The sequence below is a fragment of the Pecten maximus genome, chromosome 10 (assembly GCF_902652985.1).
Source record: "Pecten maximus chromosome 10, xPecMax1.1, whole genome shotgun sequence".
Taxonomy (NCBI): Eukaryota; Metazoa; Mollusca; class Bivalvia; order Pectinida; family Pectinidae; genus Pecten; species Pecten maximus.
The window spans coordinates 8,562,554-8,580,651 of record NC_047024.1 but is presented as its reverse complement, the minus strand read 5'-3'; the positions used below and the strand labels follow the sequence as shown (position 1 = coordinate 8,580,651).

At 33.4% G+C, this 18,098-nt stretch overlaps 1 protein-coding gene across 1 annotated transcript in view; it reads left to right on the top strand.

The window, feature by feature from the left end:
• Positions 1–18,098, top strand: part of LOC117335685 (sorting nexin-14-like) — a 34,110-nt gene continuing 16,012 nt past the window's right edge. Inside the window, 19 exon segments of the mRNA XM_033895843.1 lie at positions 1–208; positions 758–826; positions 1,379–1,430; positions 3,661–3,743; positions 4,272–4,350; positions 4,653–4,696; positions 5,001–5,088; positions 9,517–9,601; positions 10,388–10,544; positions 12,406–12,439; positions 12,441–12,482; positions 12,708–12,752; positions 13,038–13,118; positions 14,549–14,669; positions 15,282–15,437; positions 15,552–15,609; positions 15,853–15,919; positions 17,226–17,284; positions 17,879–17,914. Coding sequence (XP_033751734.1) covers positions 111–208; positions 758–826; positions 1,379–1,430; positions 3,661–3,743; positions 4,272–4,350; positions 4,653–4,696; positions 5,001–5,088; positions 9,517–9,601; positions 10,388–10,544; positions 12,406–12,439; positions 12,441–12,482; positions 12,708–12,752; positions 13,038–13,118; positions 14,549–14,669; positions 15,282–15,437; positions 15,552–15,609; positions 15,853–15,919; positions 17,226–17,284; positions 17,879–17,914 — 1,454 coding nt within the window. The 5' untranslated portion in view covers positions 1–110.

Sequence of the window (18,098 nt, the reverse complement as noted above, 5' to 3'; positions counted from 1 at the left end):
TGTTTACCTCCTATCCGAGAAGATCGTAGGCAATATTTGTTGGATAATGTAGTATTTTGCGAGTTGTGAATGGCTAACCTTATTTCTAAGTAGTCATTCATGGTTTCAAGATGATTCCGTGGTATATAGTCAAGTACTATCTGCACAAACATTCCAAATTTTGCTCCTGTCTAGGGGTGTTGCTACTCTTTACAGTATGCTTCTACAGGTAAACATTCAATTTTTGACAGCACTTATGGTTTGCATTGTTGACGAGTTTTCCATTCACCATGGAATTTATAAAGGGGTTGTGAGGTCTCTTGATTCAGAATTTTCTTAATTTTAGACCTCTATTAAACTCTTAAACTGCACGGAATACAAGGAAATATTTATATATATATATACTTGATTGCAAAAGCATTATTGTTTTCTGACCATCTATTTAAATGTAAATATTTTCGACCGAATTGGAAACTTGAGGATGAGATCTTCCCTGGAGGGAAGTTTGTATCCCTGGTAAATACTGACTGCCATATACCGCTCAGCTAGAGAGAACTTCTATTCCCTCGATCACTTGAGTTTGAGACTAGTTATACAGATGTCCAGGGTACGATCCTTAGCAGAGGCAGTGATTCAAATGTTTGTATTAGAGACTGAATCTGGCAGTCTTCCATGTCTTATTATCATAGATACTTTTTTGTCCAAATCAAGTTTTACATTGCTCAACATTATGTTTACTGATCCATGTTTGAATTTCAACTTTTGCTATTTCTTACAGCTATCTACAGCTGTTTTTGGCAGTATGGTCATTCCTATTAGGCATAGCTGGGGCATATAGCTTCATCAGGTTTGTATATTTTAGGGGCAACTTAGTAACTTACTGTGATTTTAAGTAATAATTTGGTAAAGTATTGCATAATTTCACACATATATTTTTACCTCATCAACCTAGAATTCAAGCAGTGAATTAATTTCTTCTTTACTAAATAATTAGGAACTGCAACACTCCCATTTGGTTCTACTGTAGGATATCCGTATTTATCTATGTGACTTAGCTTTAGATTATGTAAATACATGTACATGTATATTTATTATATATTGATATATGCAGTCCTGATTTTGATCCATAGTAAATTGGGATTGAAAAATAAGGGTCTCTATATCTAGAGAGTTATATATAGCTAGATTATTATATAGACAGGTGTTTCATTTGTAATAGAAATAAATGAAAACTGCATTCATTTTACAACAATTGCAAAATAAGTGGGAGGTCAAAGGATAACAAGATTATCAGTGTTTTGATGAATTTGTTTTGATTGATATAAAGTGCAAATTAGACCTTTGGTTTGAGTACAGAAAATAATGAGTGTTCTTGATAGATTTATTTATATATTTGCAGCTCTGATTCAATATTACCAAATCTTCTGTTCATGTTCAAGAGAAGCAAAAAGGTAAGGCATCAATGCTTAAGGAAGTTTCGGTTACTAATCTCCATATTGAAAGTCACAGGGGTTAATTTATTAGAGCATTCATTCAAACAACAAACAAACAAAAATACCTATGATGTTTGGCTGCTAGAGCCCTGGGATGGAGCCCCTCAGTTTGTGAAAAGAAATGACCTTGACCCAGTGTTTGGTAGACTATGATATTAGGGATACTACATCCTGTTTTGTAGACTATGTAGACCATATACAGGTCTACTACATCCTGTTTTGTAGACTATATACAGGTCTACTACATCCTGTTTTGTAGACTATATACAGGTCTACTACATCCTGTTTTGTAGACTATATACAGGTCTACTACATCCTGTTTTGTAGACTATATACAGGTCTACTACATCCTGTTTTGTAGACTATATACAGGTCTACTACATCCTGTTTTGTAGACTATATACAGGTCTACTACATCCTGTTTTGTAGACTATATACAGGTCTACTACATCCTGTTTTGTAGACTATATACAGGTCTACTACATCCTGTTTTGTAGACTATATACAGGTCTACTACATCCTGTTTTGTAGACTATATACAGGTATACTACATCCTGTTTTGTAGACTATATACAGGTCTACTACATCCTGTTTTGTAGACTATATACAGGTCTACTACATCCTGTTTTGTAGACTATATACAGGTCTACTACATCCTGTTTTGTAGACTATATACAGGTCTACTACATCCTGTTTTGTAGACTATATACAGATCTACTACATCCTGTTTTGTAGACTATATACAGGTCTACTACATCCTGTTTTGTAGACTATATACAGGTACACTACATCCTGTTTGTAGACTATATACAGGTCTACTACATCCTGTTTTGTAGACTATATACAGGTACACTACATCCTGTTTTGTAGACTATATACAGGTATACTACATCCTGTTTGTAGACTATATACAGGTATACTACATCCTGTTTTGTAGACTATATACAGGTCTACTACATCCTGTTTTGTAGACTATATACAGGTCTACTACATCCTGTTTTGTAGACTATATACAGGTATACTACATCCTGTTTTGTAGACTATATACAGGTATACTACATCCTGTTTGTAGACTATATACAGGTATACTACATCCTGTTTTGTAGACTATATACAGGTATACTACATCCTGTTTGTAGACTATATACAGGTACACTACATCCTGTTTGTAGACTATATACAGGTATACTACATCCTGTTTGTAGACTATATACAGGTCTACTACATCCTGTTTTGTAGACTATATACAGGTACACTACATCCTGTTTGTAGACTATATACAGATCTACTACATCCTGTTTTGTAGACTATATACAGGTACACTACATCCTGTTTGTAGACTATATACAGGTCTACTACATCCTGTTTTGTAGACTATATACAGGTCTACTACATCCTGTTTTGTAGACTATATACAGGTCTACTACATCCTGTTTTGTAGACTATATACAGGTACACTACATCCTGTTTGTAGACTATATACAGGTCTACTACATCCTGTTTTGTAGACTATATACAGGTCTACTACATCCTGTTTTGTAGACTATATAGACTATAGTACTGTAGATATACAGTTGGGGGCCACCCTTGAAAATATCTTGGTTTGCTGCATGTAACCCGACCTGGGGCTCTTACATATGGGTAGGTAGGGCTGAATTTTTCTATTCAGTTCTGAAAACAGATTTTCAACCTTTAATACGAAAACAAACCAGAATATGGAAATAATTATTTATTTTGTGTTCTTAAACAAAAGAAACACACAATCTTATTTGGGTTTGGGAGACGTAGTTTTAAACCTGCACAGCAACTTCCGGACATAAATGTATGGAAAGGCCAAATCATTAAAAAACAATGTTTTATTTTTCACAATAAACTTTTTTGAGCCTGCACATTTTTTCTGGGTCGAGCTGGTTACGCCAAACCAACTATATTTTCATTTTGGCCTGGTCGCTATACAGAGGGTTGTTAAAAGTAAAATCTTATTGAGAATCTTAAAATTGATTGTTATAGACAGGTGGTCGTTATAGACAGGTGGTCGTTATAGACATGCAGTCATTATAGATAGGTGGTCGCTATAGACAAGTGGTCGTTATATACATGCGGTCGTTAGATCAGGTTTGGCTGTACTACATACTGTTTTGTTAATTATTTATAGACCAGAATTACAGTAAAACATTGATATTTACAGGAGGGTAACATAGGAGATGATGAGTTGACCTTAATGAAGACCATGTGTACTGTTTGTGGTCAGAGGAAGTGTCCACGACACAGGTAATAACAACAACAGGTGTTATAAAACACAGAATAAACATATGTCAGATACTGAACATGAATAGTAATAATGCTATTTTTATGATATTTTTACATCATGTACAATTTTATTATTTATTCTATTTAATTTACATGCTTTGCACTGGTATTTTTAGCACTCCCGAACATACATATAACATTAAATATCTTGTTTCACAGGTAGTTGAAAATAAATATATTAAAAATTGAAGACAACTTTACGAAAATTCATTTATTTATGAGAAGAATAGCTTTGGAAATAGTTAAATTAATTTCAGATTTCAGATATGGAAGATGTAGATTGTAAACTTTGATGGTATTAAGCTGTCTATTACAAACCAGTAACAAAACCAACAGGTATATTACAAACCAATACTGTAGTCACACAGTTAAAATAGAGGGTCCATGGAAACCAATATGTCACAGCATGCCCCTTTTTTCTGTTCCATTGTTATAAACAATGGTTTGTAGATTTAATATCACAACTATTCTAAAATGATATTTCTACAGACCAGAGCTGAATATCCTTGCCTTCCAACCATGGACCAACCTGGAGTTACAAGGGAAGGTAGACGAGTCTGTGGAAGAGGTTTGTTTCGGAGGATGAATATAGTGTAGTGGGAGGGAGTTAAAGTCATATGAATTAAAATGTTATTGTATTACATTTTGTACAAGAAAAATATCACAAATCATTGTTTGATTACATCTTGTCAGTTAAGAATGATAAAAGAAATTTTGATTCCTCCATTTTATTTTTGCGATGAATTTCCAATATTGTTTCCGCAGCCTCTGACAAATGGAAGTTTAAATATCGCTCTGTTTCCTTCCATTACAATTATAACCTGTTGAGTATAACAATTAATTATTAGGTTGTTTTCCTTCTGTTTACAGTTCCTGTCTATAGTTGTAAAAGAATATGTGTATACCTGGTACAGGTATGTATGATTGTTACAGGTATTTTGTGTAAAAGGAAATTTTCATACTCTCTGATTTAAATCACATTATTTGTTACTGTTTAAAGACGTTGTTCAATAGAACATTAGAATTTTCAATACCATTAACTATTAATATAACAGCATACAGATGAGTTGGAATTTGGTTATATTCTGGTGAGAAATTTCATCTTTTGTCCAGTTTAAGGATATTTTCTACATATAGTAATTTTTTGGCATTTTAAGTTAACTGATAATATTTCAAAGCTTTCAGCTGCTAATGAAACATTATTTTTGTTATATACAGAGATGTGAGTGTTGATGAAGGCTTCGTGGATGAACTGAGAACAAACTTACGTTTCCTGGCATCAGTATTGTTGAGACGGGCTAAAAAAGTAGGTATCATACCGGTGTTTAGGTGGGATATCATACCGGTGTTTAGGTGGGGTATCATACTGGTGTTTAGGTGGGATATCATACTGGTGTTTAGGTGGGATATCATACTGGTGTTCAGGTGGGATATCATACTGGTGTCCAGGCGGTATATCATACTGGTGTCCAGGCGGTATATCATACTGGTGTTCAGGTGGGATATCATACTGGTGTTCAGGTGGGATATCATACTGGTAATCAGGTGGGGTATCATACTGGTGTCCAGGTGGGATATCATACTGGTATTCAGGTGGGATATCATACTGGTGTCCAGGCCGGGTATCATACTGGTGTTCAGGTGGGATATCATACTGGTGTTCAGGTGGGATATCATACTGGTGTTTAGGTGGGGTATCATACTGGTGTCCAGGTGGGGTATCATACTGGTGTCCAGGCCGGGTATCATACTGGTGTTTAGGTGGGATATCATACTGGTGTTTAGGTGGGGTATCATACTGGTGTTTAGGTGGGATATCATACTGGTGTTCAGGTGGGATATCATACTGGTGTTCAGGCGGGATATCATACTGGTGTTCAGGTGGGATATCATACCGGTGTTTAGGTGGGATATCATACCGGTGTTAAGGTAGCAGTGTACAGTAAAAATGCCAAATTCTGAAAAATATGGCACATGTTTTAGATATGTAAACATTGCCAGTTAACCTTACATATAACCTCTAATAAAGTATATATATTTGAAATCTGTACAACATTTGCAATTTTAATAGAGCTCTGAAGGATAAGTAAACTGATATTTTCTGTGATTTTTAGAGCTGTGAATACCATGGTAACAGCTTAAAAAATTCTCAAAAATTGCAAAATATTATGATATTTGACCCAAAATGGCACAATTCTCTACACAATTTTTTTTCTGAAACCTATTTAAAATTAAATATCTCTATCCCAAAGACAGAATTAATCTTGTTTGGACATATGTTGTAAATTAAGTTTTTCCGCTATCTTACCTTTTCTGTGGGCTGCCATTTTGCGCTGTAGGCAAAACTAAATTTCCTGTGTAAACACACGTTCGGAAAATCCGGATATTTAAAATCCGGAACCAATTTATTGATTTTCGTTTTAATAAATGTGAAGCCTGTATGTACTACTTCATACTGAATATACCAATTATAGTGTACATTTATTTTTTCATTTTTTATGCATATCATAATACAGGAGTTATTTGCTTAACAAAAAAATTGCCCATGGCCAGGCTGTCTTACTGTGGTGTGCTACCTTATACATCACTTTTTTCAATTCTAATTTTACTAAAAACCCCATGAATGTCTAGAACATGTTCCGACGAACAAAATGACATATCCGGTTACTGTGTATCTTTAATAGTCACCGAGTATTGCTGATTTCCCTGAGAGGTGTATTTTGACAACTTTTTCTCCCAATCCAGTAATAAGGGGAGGTAATTTTAAAGATGAAAACTCCCATAATTCTGTATATCTCTTGAATAAAGTTGTATTTTGAGTTGAATGTGGTACTTTGAGTCTCTGTGCATGTAATCAAGCAAAAAATACTATACAACTATCAAATTTAGCCTTGTAATATGACGTCATAGTTACCATGACGTCATCAGTAACTATGACGTCATCAGATGGTATCTATGACGTCATAAATACTCAATGGTGTCATAATAAATAACCAAATTCCTTTCCAAACCTCAGCTTAGCAACACATGCAATATTCTAACTGATAAATGATGGCATGACATCCAAGATTTCAAAATGTCATGCCTATGACATCACAATCATCTGTTTCCACCCCGGTTATTCAGATATGAACCAATGATCATATGAAAGTGTCCGCTGATCCCATTTTATGCGGAAAATGCTATTTTTTCTGCTTTACCTAAGTGAATGACCATAATTGACAATATTGCATCAACCGTACACTCAAGCCATTGAAATTACATGCTTACCATTGTATAAATAAACTGAAAATAATGGTTTCACCAAATATTTCAAAAAATAACACTTACTGTAATAGTTTCCATGGATACGGGGTAATAAATCAGGTAAAACTAACCAGAATTCAGTCTATATGGTTTGTAAGATACCCAATAAGTTATATTGGGTTTGTTATAAAACATAGAATATCTTTTCAATTTACACTAACTCATTAACATTATGCTTAATTAACCCACCCTTAAAATGGGTGGATATGCGAGTTACCTCCCTTGATTCCTCTAATATGACAAGCCAGATAATAAACAAGTTTTAGATTGTTTTTATGCATTTTTGAGCAATAATGAATTAAAATGAAGCTTAATCAAGCATAATTAAGCACAATTTCCAAAAAATAACATTTTTCAGCCCTTATAAGGTAGCAGTGTACAGTAAAAATGCCAAATTCTGAAAAATATGGCACATGTTTTAGATATGTAAACATTGCCAGTTAACCTTACATATAACCTCTAATAAAGTATATATATTTGAAATCTGTACAACATTTGCAATTTTAATAGAGCTCTGAAGGATAAGTAAACTGATATTTTCTGTGATTTTTAGAGCTGTGAATACCATGGTAACAGCTTAAAAAATTCTCAAAAATTGCAAAATATTATGATATTTGACCCAAAATGGCACAATTCTCTACACAATTTTTTTTCTGAAACCTATTTAAAATTAAATATCTCTATCCCAAAGACAGAATTAATCTTGTTTGGACATATGTTGTAAATTAAGTTTTTCCGCTATCTTACCTTTTCTGTGGGCTGCCATTTTGCGCTGTAGGCAAAACTAAATTTCCTGTGTAAACACACGTTCGGAAAATCCGGATATTTAAAATCCGGAACCAATTTATTGATTTTCGTTTTAATAAATGTGAAGCCTGTATGTACTACTTCATACTGAATATACCAATTATAGTGTACATTTATTTTTTCATTTTTTATGCATATCATAATACAGGAGTTATTTGCTTAACAAAAAAATTGCCCATGGCCAGGCTGTCTTACTGTGGTGTGCTACCTTAGGTGGGGTATCATACTGGTGTTTAGGTGGGATATCATACTGGTATTCAGGTGGGATATCATACTGGTATTCAGGTGGGGTATCATACTGGTGTTTAGGTGGGATATCATACTAGTATTCAGGTGGGATATCATACTGGTATTCAGGTGGGGAATCATACTGGTGTTCAGGTGGGATATCATACTGGTGTCCAGGCCGGGTATCATACTGGTGTTCAGGTGGGATATCATACTGGTATTCAGGTGGGGTATCATACTGGTGTCCAGGTGGGATATCATACTGGTATTCAGGTGGGATATCATACTGGTATTCAGGTGGGGTATCATACTGGTGTCCAGGTGGGATATCATACTGGTGTTCAGGTAGGATATCATACTGGTGTTCAGGCCGGGTATCATACTGGTGTTCAGGCCGGGTATCATACTGGTGTTCAGGCGGATATCATACTGGTGTCCAGGCGGGGTATCATAATGGTGTTCAGGCGGGGTGTCATACTGGTGTTCAGGTGGGATATCATACTGGTGTCCAGGCGGTATATCATACTGGTTCTGTAACCCGTAGGTTTCTGATGTTTTGTCGGCCTTTAAAAATCTGACTAACACGCCCTTGTATGTTTTCAACTCTGGAGTTTCCAACATTTTGTGGTAATCAAAAATATGACTTGACGGGATCTTGTGTGACACAGGACAATCCTCATGCTTAAAATATGTTAGGAATATGGCTGTGAAATGTTTGGAAACTTGTAGTAGGATTAAACATAATTGGACTGATATGTTTAATGTATGGTGACATGTATGAATATATGATCAGGTATGTGGGAAAATGGTCGATATTTCAGTTTAAATGTGTTTTCTATTGATGGTATTGAATGGTTGAAAAACTTATGATGAAGTGCTAGCTGACTCGAAGACAGGTTGGTTTTTCCCCTCTTTTCAGTATGCCAGAGGTTCTGATGTTAGTCAACACACAACAGATTTTTAAAGCTCCGATAAAGCATGAGAAACTTTCAGATTAACAGGTTCTGGTGATGTCACTCTCAAAATATGTTGTAGGTGTTGTTTCATACTTATCCAGCTTGTTTGAGTCTGTGTAAATGATTTTATTACATGTATATAAAACCAGGGTAATTTTAATTTGACAATTCTTCATTTTCATATGTCACAAATACAGACTAAATATTAAAGTGTTGTTGTAAAGTTATGAATAATTCCTAGTCTACAATGGAACTAATAGTGATATGAACAGCATCACTAAACCATGTTGGAGCCATCATTGAGTTGGGATACATCATTAACACATTTTGGAATATCCAAATTTTGAATTTGTTCTATATATACTTTAATATTTTCGGATTATAATCTGTACTTTAATATTTCAGATTGGTATTCTTCTGTACTTTAATGTTTTCAGATTGATATTCCACTGTTGGTGAGTGAGAAACTGATAAAGGCAGCCCTCCAACATCTCCACGTTTATCTTGAGGCAAAGAAAGAAGGTATTAGCCAGATACATTATGATTAGGTTACTTAATTTCAGGACATTAAGCATTCATTCAAAATGCTGAATTAAAGAATAAGTGGGTGGTTAGATGGCACAGAGGTAGCACACTTACCTTTTACAGAGGAGGCCAAGATTTGATTCCCCATGTGATTATCCTTATAACTGAACTTGCCCTAGTTTCTGTGATTTTCAAATTTCAAAAATGTAAAGAAAGCACATAATATGCTACTTCTACTTACACATACAGAATATTGTCCCTACACCCCCAGGCACTGACCTTTTGACCCTAATGTCTACTTACATCAGTATATCATTGTCCTTACAGCACCCCCAGGTAATGACCTTTTGACCCTAATGTCTACTTACATCAGTATATCATTGTCCTTACAGCACCCCCAGGTAATGACCTTTTGACCCTAATGTCTACTTACATCAGTATATCATTGTCCTTACAGCACCCCCGGGTACTGACCTTTTGACCCTAATGTCTATTTACATCAGTAAATCATTGTTCTTACAGCACCCCCCCGGGTACTGACCTTTTGACCCTAATGTCTATTTACATCACTATAACATGTCCTTACAGCACCCACAGGTACTGACCTTTTGACCCTAATGTCTACTTACATCAGTATATCATTGTCCTTACAACACCCCCAGGTACTGACCTTTTGACCCTAATGTCTACTTACATCAGTATATCATTGTCCTTACAGCACCCCCAGGTACTGACCTTTTGACCCTAATGTCTACTTACATCAGTATATCATTGTCCTTACAGCACCCCCGGGTACTGACCTTCAGCAGTTGACACTAGACAAGCTTGGACCACACCTTCACTGTGCCATGCAGAGTCGTAAGGCAGAGCTGGAGTATCTCAGGAGAATGGTCGAGTCTCTCTTTCCTTTCATCTTAAATCCCCAGGGCCTAAACTCAAAGTAAGTTCCGTTACATGGTGGTGGGATCATATCGCTGTTCATGTGAATCTCAAGGGCTGATGGCTCCATTTACGTCAAAACACATTGTATTAGCTGTAGAGGTTCATATTTCTATTCATATTAAGTTTCTAATTTTCGAGTCTAAGAAATTAAATCACATTTGTTGTACAGTACATTCAGTGTATCATCACTTCCTGTTTGTGATTTACAGCACTTGGTCATTGGTCAAGATTAAAAGGCTAAAGGTCACACTTGTTAGCAGCTCATCAATCCCTTAACAGATTTTCATTCACAACATAGTATCATATCGTCATTTCACACCTTTTGTTGGTCATTATTCAATGTTAAACGGCCGAAGGTCTTATTTGACCATTTTAAGAGTATCGGTATACCGTATTTGACCTAATAAGGGCGCCCCTACCTTTTTTCAAGGAAATAAATCTTTGACTGAGTGTCAAAATGGTGTTCAAAAGTAATAATTCTTGTGAAATGTTCTGCTACTTTATGTGTACAATTTTCTTCAGCAAATTAAGTAGCTGGAACACAAGTTTTCGCCACTTTTTGTCTATTCCTACAGATGACATGTCAGTGCAAAGAGCACCCGAAACTAAACACACCTACAAATAATAACTTACCATCTTTATTTGAAGATAAAGTAAAAGACTTCATTCTTGTTGATAAATTACTTTTGTTCAGAACAGAAAGCTAGTAAAATACATTGTAAATCAATTATTAGGTAAAAAAAAACGATGTCTGGTATGATCTGGGAAATCACCTGTGTCTATAAATAGAACACAAAAGAGTTCCATTTGAACATAAATGGTGGAACACACGTTCTCTGGTCTAAAGATCAGCTGACATTGTTTACAAGTTTACAGGAACATTCAAGTGATATTTAAGCTTAATATATAATAATGAATAGATATCTTCATCTGGAATATGTTGATTGACTGAATATTTTACTGTTTCCACAGCCTTGGGTATTCTGCTATAAGGTATAGTCTGTTTCATAAAACTTCAGAATAACTAATCTTAATAAGGGCGCCCCCACTGTCAATTACCCAGGTCTGCGCCCTTATTAGGTCAAATACAGTATTTTAGTAACATTACAAGTATCTATATAACTATATACTTTCATCAGTTAATTGGGCTGTTATGTATTGAATTTGCCCGTTTATATATTTAATATTTTTGCATATTTCACTTGTTCCACTAATTTACCCTTGAGTGTTTTTTCATTGGCTGTGCCAGTAAGAATAATAAATTATTTGTTCTGAATGGTGCATCAAAATGACGGTCTTGTGTTCTCCACTTTTTGACTTTAACATCTGTCAGAATTTAAGTTTTCTGAGTTATGACTATTTTAAAAAATCTTTTCTTTTTTTTTCAATCATACAAGACTTTACGAAACTCATCTGAAAGTTTAAGCTTTGCTCACCAAGGCTCACAAAAATAAAAAAAACTTCTGAGACTCATTTCATAAAATCTCATATGAAATTACATTTAAATCCTATATATGTACATATGTATATCTGTTTTTATGTTTGGTCAGTGAATCCTTAAAAATAGGACTAAGTGATCAAACTTCTTCACCTATGATTTAATTGTACGACATTGCAACAGTCTCATACACTAACCCCACAAAGAGAAAAAGAATTTGGTGTTTATATATTTTGAGCTTTATTGAAGTTGTGATAATTTTTATACAAATTCTAAAGGAAATTTGCATTTCATAAATATTGAAAAGAAAAATATCACTATAACAGAAAACTACAAATTAGAATTCATTTCTTAAAGCAAAGTTAAGATACTAAAGAATAGCTTAAAGCAGTTGATTAAAGATAATCGTTGCTTTTATCAGATGTACCTGTTCCTTGGCCAGAGAAATACTGTCAGGGATCTATACTACTACCAGCACTGGACGCCATAGCTAATCCAGTAAGTGTCATACCATTACTGGTTTTTATTTATCACTCTCTAAGATGTTAGACTGATTCAATTAATGCTATTCTTTTATAAAATTTAATCTGGTCATGCGATTTTGCTTTTTAGCAGACGTTTAGAGATTAAGATAAAAAACAATATTGCTGATGTTACTGTTACTGTTTCGTTGTTTTTTTTGTTTGTAAATTCTGTTATTTTAAAAGTTTTCTTTATTTTCAGGATATGGTGAATAATATATTATTGATATTTCTGGATGATACACCAGTAAGTATATCAATGTCATCACATGATGTTCTCTTCTCTATTTCTATCATATGGCCTATACCACCTTTGGAATAAACTCCATAAATATTTATCTTTTTTATAATTTTCTTTGTAATCAGAAAATCCCTAGAGGTGTCCTAAATTAATTAGAAAAACATATTGATAATAAGTGATAAATGATATATACTTGTGTCCTCATTAACACTATCCTACAAAGTACATATGGACAAATTTGACTTTATAGTTTTGTAATGTCTGAGTTTTGATTGGATGATCTATTCACAGCCACCCTTAGCAACAGAGCCTCCTAGTCCCAAGGTCACCTTCCTGGAGAAGTTTTCTCTTACATCCGTCAGAAATAATTCAGTAAGTTTGTCTCAAGCCTATTTAATTTTCTTTATTTTTTAAACGTTTTATTTTTGGCAAATGACTTTCATATGCTATCACATCAAATTTAATTGTGATCAACGTCCGACATGCTGATTTAGATGCGTTTTTTCTACTTTAATTTTGTATATATGATGTGAACTCCCAACTGATAGGTAATTATAATGTGTAAATTAGTAATACCGCGGTCTGATAGGTAATTACACTGTGTAAATTAGTAATACTGCGGTCTGATAGGTAATTATAATGTGTAAATTTGTAATACTGCGGTCTGATAGGTAATTATAATGTGTAAATTAGTAATACTGTGGTCTGATAGGTAATTATAATGTGTAAATTAGTAATACTGCGGTCTGATAGGTAATTATAATGTGTAAATTTGTAATACTGCGGTCTGATAGGTAATTATAATGTGTAAATTAGTAATACTGCGGTCTGATAGGTAATTACACTGTGTAAATTAGTAATACTGCGGTCTGATAGGTAATTACAATGTGTAAATTAGTAATACTGCGGTCTGATAGGTAATTATAATGTGTAAATTAGTAATACTGCGGTCTGATAGGTAATTATATTGTGTAAATTAGTAATACTGCGGTCTGATAGGTAATTATAATGTGTAAATTAGTAATACTGCGGTCTGATAGGTAATTATAATGTGTAAATTTGTAATACTGCGGTCTGATAGGTAATTATAATGTGTAAATTAGTAATACTGCGGTCTGATAGGTAATTATAATGTGTAAATTAGTAATATGTACTGCGATCTGATAGGTAATTATATTGTGTAAATTAGTAATACTGTGGTCTGATAGGTTATTATAATGTGTAAATTAGTAATACTGCGGTCTGATAGGTAATTATAATGTGTAAATTAGTAATACTGCGGTCTGATAGGTAATTACACTGTGTAATTTTGTAATACTGCGGTCTGATAAGTAATAACACTGTGTAAATTTGTAATACTGCGGTCTGATAGGTAATTATAATGTGTAAATTAGTAATACTGCGGTCTGATAGGTAATTACACTGTGTAAATTTGTAATACTGCGGTCTGATAAGTAATAACACTGTGTAAATTTGTAATACTGCGGTCTGATAGGTTATTATAATGTGTAAATTAGTAATACTGCGGTCTGATAGGTAATTACACTGTGTAAATTTGTAATACTGCGGTCTGATAAGTAATTATAATGTGTTAATTAGTAATACCGCGGTCTGATAGGTAATTATAATGTGTAAATTAGTAATACTGCGGTCTGATAGGTAATTATAATGTGTAAATTTGTAATACTGCGGTCTGATAGGTAATTATAATGTGTTAATTAGTAATACTGCGGTCTAGTGTACTACGTTTATAGGGAAATAAAGTTCTCTCCTCACAAGCTATTGGTATATTTAAATTGCAGTGCCTCCATCATGAGCTGAACGATATCATTGGTGGTAACTACCCTAATCTGCTGTACACATTCATGCAGTTCCTGAAACGTGAAGCTGCTGTTAATGTCCTTCAATTCTGCCTGGCTTGTGGTATGTTTTATGCTCTATATCTACCAGGAGACATAAAATAAACTATGTATAGTTAAAATCTTGTAATATTGTAATAGTCTCTTAATTTGGTAAGTAATTTAAGTTGGTCAGTCAATCTGACTGAGTTACGCTCTAATCGACCTGGAATCATCCATTTCTAAGGGATACCCCTTTATTCTCTCTGATTGATACATCACAAAAACCTTAAGTCCAAAATGAGAAATATTTGCAATATCATTTCTAATGAAAACATTTACCCAACATTACTCAATTATCCAGATTAGTAATGCAGGCCCTCTGGGCCACTTGATGTCATATTACAAAGTTTGATAAAAGAAATTACTACTAGTAACAATGCAATTCATATTCTGAAAAAATAACTACATGTATCTCTAGTCATGCAATTATTTATTTGTTTATAATAATCATAGTCTAATTCTGGATCTAAAACTAGATTGTTGAATCACTACTGTAACTTAAGTCCTCCACAGTTTCAGTAATAATATTGAACAAAAAATGATGTTAAATGATTTGCGGATCATGGCAGTCAGTGCCCCATTACAAACATGTTTAATCCATGTATAAACACAAATTGTGCTTGTTTTTTTTCAGATGACTTTAATAAACAAGTACTCAATCCTGAACTGTCCCAGAGTGCACTTGTAGAACTCCATAACAAAGCTAAAGATCTGTACCGCTCTTACTGTGCCAAAAATGCTCCTGATAAGATCAAATTTGATGAGGAAATTGTCTCAGAATTAAAAGAAAGTAAGTTATTGACAAATAATCAAGATTTCAGTTTGAATTGGTTTTCTGTGCAATTGTTTATTTATCTCAGTATGCTTAGAATTGAATAAGTGATATATCATTGTCTTATTTCAGTATTGGAAGGCCCACCTGATCAAGTAATACGCCTCAGAACTTCAACACCATTGTTTAAGTAAGAATGCATTTCCTTTTGAATTGTCGAACTTCAGTTTCACTCAGATTGTAGTTTTGTTGAAAAATGTTTGTAGATGTTTATTTTTAATAGTTTGGAAACTTAACTGAAGAAGTGAGCTAGTGTAGTGTTTTGAATTACCAGGATAACCAGTAGGGGAGCCTACATTTAATGATATATGAACATTTATAAAACATGTTGTATGACCGGTGATCATTACAGTTGTGTAACTCTATGTTTTAGAGCATATGAACATGCCTATAACCTGCTGGAGAAAACCTTTATCCCCTTGTTCCATCAGAGTGAGGAGGTAAGGACTCATACCTTCTGTAACTTATATATTAGTTTAAACACATTTCTATAACCTGCTGGAGAAAACCTTTATCCCCTTGTTCCATCAGAGTGAGGAGGTAAGGACTCATACCTTCTGTAACTTATATATTAGTTTACTTAACAAAACATTACAAGGCTGTAAAGTTTACAGTACTGTAACTTATATATTAATTTACTTAACAAAACATTAAGGTGGTAAAGTTACAGTACTGTAACTTATATATCAATTTACTTAACAAAACATTACAAGGCGGCAAAGTTTACAGTACTTTATATTACAAGGCTGTAAAGTTTACAGTACTTTATATTACATGTACAAGGCTGTAAAGTTTACAGTACTTTATATTACAAGGCTGTAAAGTTTACAATACTTTATATTACAAGGCTGTAAAGTTTACAATACTTTATATTACATGTACAAGGCTGTAGTTACATATTTATATTAAGGCGGTAAAGTTTACAATACTTTATATTACATGTACAAGGCTGTAAAGTTTACAATACTTTATATTACAAGGCGGTAAAGTTTACAATACTTTATATTACATGTACAAGGATGTAAAGTTTACAATACTTTATATTACAAGGCTGTAAAGTTTACAATACTTTATATTACAAGGCGGTAAAGTTTACAGTACTTTATATTACAAGGCTGTAAAGTTTACAATACTTTATATTACAAGGCTGTAAAGTTTACAGTACTTTATATTACATGTACAAGGCTGTAAAGTTTACAATACTTTATATAACATGTACAAGGCTGTAAAGTTTACAATACTGTAACTTAAACAATACCTTATATTACAGTACTGTAAGTAATACAGTATACAAAATGGACTTTGTATTACATCATTGAAGCTTATACAATACTTTTTATTACAGTGTTGTAACTTAAACAATACTTTGTATTACATCATTGTAATTATACATGTACTTTGTATTACATCATTGGAACTTATACCATACTTTGTATTACAGTTTTGTTACTTAAACAATACTTTGTATTACATCATTATAACTTATTACATCATTGGAACTTAAACAATACTTTGTATTACATCATTCTAACTTATTACATCATTGTAACTTAAACAATACTTTGCTTTACATCATTGTGACATATGAAACTTTGTATTACATCATTGTAATACTAATTATAGTGTTGTGACTTATACAATAATTTGTTAGTATTACAGCATTGTACCTGAAAGAATATTTATTACATTGCTGTTATTTATGCAGTACTAACTACAGGGATGTAACAGAATATTTTACTTTTGCAGTATTATGAAATGTTGTGTGGTAGCCGTGTCATGTCTCAGATATCAAGAAATACCCCAAAGTAAGTCTGATCTTCTTCATACTAAAATCATACTCCTCCTCTGTATCATCATAACATTAATTGTGTGAAATATTTGAAGTGCAGTGTAAAACATGTGTTTTTTTATATTAATTTGATAAATCTCTTGATATTTTAAAATAATTGTTTTGAATATTTCATTTTAGCGGAAAAAAAGTATCATTTCAAAAAACTAACAAAACATCTTCTGGTTGTTATAATGCTACTGTCTCGGACCTCCTGGTTATTATCATGCCCCTTCCTTAGAAAACTTTTGTTGAAAGGATCATGTTAAACTCAGGGATATTCAATTTTGTTTAAAGAACACAAGTCTGCATAAAGATTTTGACAAATTATTACTGATATTTTCAATGTACATAATTCTAAAAATGTAAATATTTAATAGTCCTCGACTCTGACCAGAAACTTACTTCCCTGAGTTTCCGGGTATGGAATTGTACATCCCTGTTTTAAGAAACATTCACATGGACTTGTCTCTTGTTTAAGCTGATAATGAATTGAGTAAGTTAAAGGTAAAAAAATATTCATCTTAAATGAAAATTGTTGATGATAAATGTAATCACTGTTTTTCCACAGCAATCAGTACGCCCCCCGACAGCCCAATAACTCTAGGTATTTCATTTGTGCTGCCTGTTGTTGTAATCTTTAGTCCTTTTAAATAATCAAACCTTGTTATCTCAGAATTGTCGTTATCATGGCAACATTAAAGGTGGAGATACGGTACAGGTTAACAATATCTACACAATCTGAGAAATAAAGAGATTCCAATGTATACTCAGTATATCAACTACCAATT